General features: G+C 36.9%; 1 protein-coding gene across 1 annotated transcript in view; it reads right to left on the bottom strand.

Moving 5' to 3' along the window:
- The window catches only part of SMCHD1 (structural maintenance of chromosomes flexible hinge domain containing 1), a 141609-nt gene that overhangs the window by 89302 nt on the left and 45796 nt on the right, over positions 1 to 6511 (bottom strand). Inside the window, exons 13-14 of the mRNA XM_017526068.2 lie at positions 4050 to 4244; positions 2148 to 2261 (exon numbers count right to left, since the gene is read on the bottom strand). Coding sequence (XP_017381557.1) covers positions 2148 to 2261; positions 4050 to 4244 — 309 coding nt within the window. The remainder of the gene's footprint in view (positions 1 to 2147; positions 2262 to 4049; positions 4245 to 6511) is intronic.

The raw sequence follows: 6511 nt of genomic DNA, 5'->3' as shown, positions 1-6511 counted from the left end.
CGAAGTTCTCGTGTTGCGTTTTTCAGCTCCATCGATTCACTTATATTACTTTCTATTTTGTCCATTCTCGTTAGCATTTCGTCAAATCTTTTTTCAACGTTCTTAGTTTCTTTGCATTGGGTTAGAACATGTTCTTTTAGTTCACAGAAGTTTCTTACTACCCACCTTCTAAAGTCTGATTCTGTCATTTCATCACACTTGTTCTCCATCCAATCTTGTTCCCTTGCTGGTGAGGAATTGTGATCCCTTGTAGGAGGAGCGGTGTTCTGGTTTCAGGTGTTGTCATCCTTTTTGTGCTGGTTTCTTCCCATTTTTATGGATTTATCCACCTGTCATCTTTGTAGTTCCTGTCTTTCAGATTGAGTCTCTGAGTGGATATTCTGTTTGTTGATGATGAGGTTATTTCTGTTTCTTAGTTTTCCTTCTAACAGTCTGGCCCCTCTGCTGTAGGTCTGCTGAGGTCCACTCCAGGTCCTGCTTGCCTGGGGATCACCTGCAGCAGCTGCAGAACAGTAAGGGTTGCTACCAGTTTTCTTCTTCTGCTATCTTTGTCCCATCTGATCTCTCCTTTATGAGGTGACTCTGGATATACAGGGGTCAGGGAGCTGCTTGAGGAGACAGTCTGTTCTTTATAGGAGCTCAAATGCTGAGCTGTGAGCTCCGTTGTTCCTTCAGAGCTGCTCGGCAGGTACGTTTAGGTCTGCTGCAGCAGAACTCATAAACCGCTTTTTGTTCCCAGGTGCTCTGCCACAGGGATTTAGGGCTTTATTCATGAGTTTCTGTTGTGCTGCTGCCTTCTTTTTTTTTTTCCTTCAGAGCTGCCCTGCCCAGCAAGGAGGCAGCCTAGTCACTGTCTGCCTGTAGAGGCTTTGCTGAGCTGCTGTGGGCTCCATCCAGCTCCCGAGTGAACTTCCCTGCAGTCCTATTCATATGGGTGTAGTTAGAACTGCCTCGGCAATGGTGGCCCACCTCTGTATTGGCGGACTCTCTCTGTAATGGCGGGCTGCCTCAGCAATGGCAGGTTGCCTCGGCAACAGCAGACTGCCTCAGCAATGCCGGACTATTTCCTTATTGGCGGAGTGCCTTAGTAATGGCAGACGCCCCTCCCCCACAGAGCTGTACCATCCCGGGTTCAGCTGCGCTTGCTGTGAAACTCTCAATCCAGAGTTTCTGATTGCTGTTCTATTGTGGGGGTGGGACCAGCCGAGCCTGATCGCCTGGCTCCTTGTCTCAGAGCCTTTTTTTTTTTTTTAAGTTTGTATTCCAGTCGCCTGTTGAAGAAGCATCAGGATCTGTGTGTTTTCCCCTGCGGCGACTCACTGCGCTGGCTTAAACAGCGGCACTGAGATTCCTGGCGCTTTTTTTGCCCTGGAATCTACTGTCCTGGTTCCCTGTTCAGTCCCCTTTTTAAACAGATGAATAGGGTGACTTCCCGTGGCTCTTATCGCCAGCCAAAAGGGCACCCAGACCAGTGTATTTTGTATGGAGAACCGCTGTGCTGGGGTGCTGACAAAGCAGCCGCCTGGGGCAAAGCAGCCGAGCCGGCCGACACAGCTGCGCTGGCCGAAACAGCCACGCTGACAACTCATGGGGCTCCTCTGCCTGGGAATTTCCTAGTCTGTGGGCAATAAAAATGCTGTGTCCACTCACCCTCTGCACTTTCACTGGGAGCTGCAATCCTGAGCTGTTCCTAAATGGCCATCTTGGATTGATCCCCCCACAGTAGCTATTCTTACATTACACCACAGTGTTTGTTTTTTAAGTAACCTCTATAGTTGTAATATATCAAATATTAATAAGAAAGCATGATATAGGGAAAAAACCCACTCCAGTTTTGTAGTTACTCATTCCTGAGATAGAATTCTGGTTCCAATGTTTACTAATTTGTGGGCCATAGAGGAAATATGGCTTTATAAAATTAATGTGGTAACTAGTTGTAACGTATGTTCACAAAAACCTAGCATATGATATTAAATTGTATAGATTATTAAAAACATCAACTATGATAAATAAACATCCACACAAAAACTACAACCACTTTACACAATGGAAAACCAGTCACGAACAAAATATAAAATACTGTATCTTAACAATTATGCAAAAAATACACCAAGAAACTTTCAGTATTTTTTATTATTTGGTCTTACCATTGCAATTTGAACCTCTCCTCCTGTAGCATATACATCTCCATCATGATCACCATAAAGGAAAAATCTTACTATGCTTCCATAAAAGAGGGGAAGTGTCTTGATTGTCTTGACCTAATATTTAGTTAAAAAAAAAAAAAAGCTTCAGTATTAAGATTTACCAAGAGAAATAGGCTTAATAATATTTTCAAAAAACTCTTTTATCACAAAGGAAAAATCCTTGGTAACTAACTATCATTAGAAAAATGAATGAAAGCAGCACTCTATCTTCAAATTAAATTGTATTTTTGAAGTTCTGTACTTAACAAATCATCATAAAAATATAGCAACTTCTTTACACAAAGATGTTAGAATTAAGCATGTGTCTTAAAAGTCCATAATTCCTTCAAACTCAGTTCTTATGAATGCCAATGTACCTGAAACCCCTTTTCCCCATATAATTCTGTTCTCAGACTATGAACAGCAATTTATAAACTTTGACAAATTAAAATTATTTTTCAAATAAATCAACTCGTATTTATTCTCCTTACTTGACTTAAAAAATCTAAGGGAAATTTCCACTACTCCGATTCAGAAATTCCCAACAAGGACTACAAGAGTTTATCCCCAACCTACCTTTCTAGCCTCATTTCTAAACTATTTCTCTTCACACATAAAATAGGCGGCAGGACAAGCCAACTTTTACTACTTGCTCTTTTTCTGTACTTACCTATGCACATCTCTATGCTCAGATTATATTCTAGAAAGCATTTTACTCCATCACCAAAAAGCATTTGATAAAAATGATCGCTCCTTTCTCCTTGAAACTCTTCAGTTGGCTCCAGGGATGCCATATTTTGCTAGTTTCCTTCTGTCTCACCAGCTTATCCCTGTCAGTCTCCTCTGCCAGCTCCTCACTTTCATGCTAACCCCTAAATGCTGGGAAAGCTCCAGGCTCAATCCTTTACCTCTTTAGCTATTCTCACCAAGTATAGGTGATCTCATCCAGTTCTATAGATTTAAATATATGATGTTATCTCTCATTTATGGAGAGAACAGACAGCCTTCTACCTTGTAATTATTTGTGTAAACCTGAGCCTCTACCCCTTTCAAGGTCCACACAAATGCTATTTCTTTTCCAAAGTATTTAATGATCTGCTCTCTTCTCCCAACCCACAACATCAGCCAAAGTTAAAAAAAAAAAAAAAAATCCTCTCCTTTCCTTCTAACCTGCCAAAACACTATTAATCCTCTCTTTTCATTGCACTTATCCCCTTCTTACCTATTATTTATGCTTACAGTATCTCCATTGTTAGTATATAATATCCCCAAGAACAAAGCACATCTCCTAGATCTCTGAATTCACCACCACACAGTCAAAAGGTGTAGTAACTTACTGTCAGCAGAGGCTCGACAAAAAAGTATTTAAAAATCAGTACTTCAGAGATTACATTAAAAAGCAAACAAACAAACATAAAACACTGAGATCTCCATGTGAGTAAAGTTTAGTTTAGGAAACAATAAAACCTTGTTAATTGAGCCTCTGGCAACAGTTTTTTTTAATACTATAATAAATTATGTAATTTAAAATCAGTTTGTCCTTTTCATTCTTACCTGGCTCCTGAGGTGCCAATACTTGTATTATTTATTGTTACTGTTATTAAATTCTAATACATCTAACTTGGTCTCAAATTCTACTAAAAATTCAATCTAAAAATAAGTTAAATTTCCTTAGAGATGATGGAAGACACTGATGTCAAACAGGCCTGTTAAGAGTTTGGATAAATGTTTTTCATGAAATGTGAGAATGGGAAGAAAAAGCAATTCTAAAAAATAGCTTATTTTCTAAACGTGTGATTTTGCATATGTGTTTTAAATTAAATTAAATATTATAAGAAAAAAATGAAAATAAGTTAAACCTACCAGCTGTCCTGCTTTGTATATCTTTCCATCCCATTCTATTGCTGAATATGTTGCCCAGGGACCTTGCTTTTTAGAAGGAAGATCAGGACGTGTAATTGTTCCCTTAAAAAGTGTAAATTTTATTTGTTTATCATACTTTTCATGACAGTCCTTCAGCCATAGAGCAAATTCTCTGTCAATTTTCATTCGTTGTTCCTGTAGAATTTTAAAATGTTTTATGAAATATATCTACTAGTAAATAAATATAACCATAAACATTTGTCGCTCATTTTATTTTTCCTTTCATATACCCCAACTCAGAAAACCTAATATAAAATTAAATATTCTGCTGGATCCTTCCCCTTTACACATTTAGAATATTTCAAACAAAAGCATTATCAAAGAAGAAAAATTTGATATCATTCTTAGAACGAAGGTCTCAGTGGTCAATGCCAACAATAAAACCTTTCTTTCCTCCTTTAATTCCTAGGATACACTAAAAACTGATGAACCCTTGCTGCCTAGGAGGAGAACTAGCTAGCTCCAGAAAAGGGGCAAGTGGAAGCCTTCTCACTGTAAACCACATTCTCAATGGGACGATAAAAATCTCGTTGTGTATCAATGTAATAACCATGAATACAATATACAAACAACAGATAGTAAATCTACAATAGTAAAATTTCATTGGGAGAAGCAGTTGAGAAAAAGATGCAAGAAAAGACTCCTTATGAGGGTGATAATGAAAAAAGGTTGAGAAACACTGCTATGCAAAATGTAGTTTTCAATTTTCTATTTTATATATATAGCCTATCCAAAAAATAAACTCAAACTATAAAAGTCAAGTGTTTTCTAATAATACTTAAGAAGATGTGTTTTTGCCAACAGTTCTTCACCCTGTTTAAAGAGAATATAGAAATTTGTGTTCAAGCATAAGGTGCTGTACACTTGTATGATGCCTGCCTCTAGGACAATGAGGAGGTAAGACAGTTTCCCCATTACATCTTTCAGAGGATGGTCTGTAAAGTTACCGAACTCCATTTCTTCTTATGTACTTTACACCACAATATACCATTTCCAAAGGAAAGGCAAAATTAAAAATAATTTCAGCCAAAGTTTTTGAAGCTTGCTGTCAAGAAAGATACTATCTTAGCTTATTAATAAATTTTATATTTTAGTTATATGAATAAGAAATATATATACATCGTAAAGACTCATATATCCAAAATGGTATACAGTTTTCAGGAAATTGTTGCTGCCCTTATTCCTATACCTAGGTACCAACTCTTTCCTAAATCAGCAAATCATTGTTGTCAGTTTGCCGTCTTAACAGGGATATTAAATTATTAACTAGGAACCACAAAGTCTGACTACCAAATTGTTAAACTGCACTTTTAACACTCTAAGGATGGATTCACTATCAACCAAACAAATTACCAGATGCACTAATTCCAGACACTCAATAACAGTCAAAGTACAATTCAGTAGGCATATGAAGGTGGCAGTTAATCTAGGGAAGAGTATGCTGACATTCACTTTATAATATTCTTTCAACTTTTCTATGTACTTGAACATTTCTTTTCTTTCTTCTTCTTCATTTTTATTTTTTAAATAGAGAGGTAGTCTCACTATATTGCCCAGGCTGGTCTTGAACTTCTGGCCTCAAGCCATCTTCCTGCCTCAGCCTCTCAATTAGCCAAGATTACAGGTGTGAACCATCATACCCAGCTTGAATTTTTCAAAATTAGAAAATACATATTTTAAAAGTACAGTGTAACAAAGGAATAGAATTAATTTATTCTAGATAGCTTTTGAAAAGACCCACTGCACAATAAAAATTGGATAATGAACACCATATTATAAATGAATTCTAAGTGTATTATAACTGAATAGTAACTTATTTTGGTAAGACCTTTCTCAGTGAATAAAAGTATCTTAATCTATGATTCAGAATCTTCATAATAGCAAAATTAATTTCAACATCTTATAGGAATGACTGACTATAAATACTATTCGCTGTGCATTGTATTCATTGTCCAGCAATAAGCTGATAATAAAATCATCTATTTCTTGGCAATTCAACATTAAACTACTGAAAGAATAGTATCGAGTAAAAATTTCTGAGGTCTGTGCATATACTAGTATGCTAGTTACACTCAACTTTTTAACAAATTTCAAAGTGGAATCATTCTTGTTATATTAATCAATGCATGTATTTTAATACTGATCAATCTCAAACCATCTTTTAGCTCAAAGTACTTCACAGTTTTACTCCATTTTTACCCTCAAGACTAGCTAAAAATTGCACAATTAAGTTATTAATCTACAAATATATATCTTAAAAGAAGTATAACTGTTCATATATGTTCTCATTAAGATGCTTCTGTGGCTTCTACTATGTCAAGGGCTTAATATTAAGATCTTGGCCGGGCAAGGTGTAATCCCAGCAGTTTAGGAGGCTGAAAGCGGGTGGATCACCTGAGGTC

The sequence above is a fragment of the Cebus imitator genome, unplaced genomic scaffold, assembly GCF_001604975.1.
Source record: "Cebus imitator isolate Cc_AM_T3 unplaced genomic scaffold, Cebus_imitator-1.0 Scaffold41, whole genome shotgun sequence".
Classification (NCBI taxonomy): domain Eukaryota; kingdom Metazoa; phylum Chordata; class Mammalia; order Primates; family Cebidae; genus Cebus; species Cebus imitator.
The sequence above is the reverse complement of the archived record's forward strand: the minus strand, read 5'-3'. Positions and strand labels throughout refer to the sequence as shown.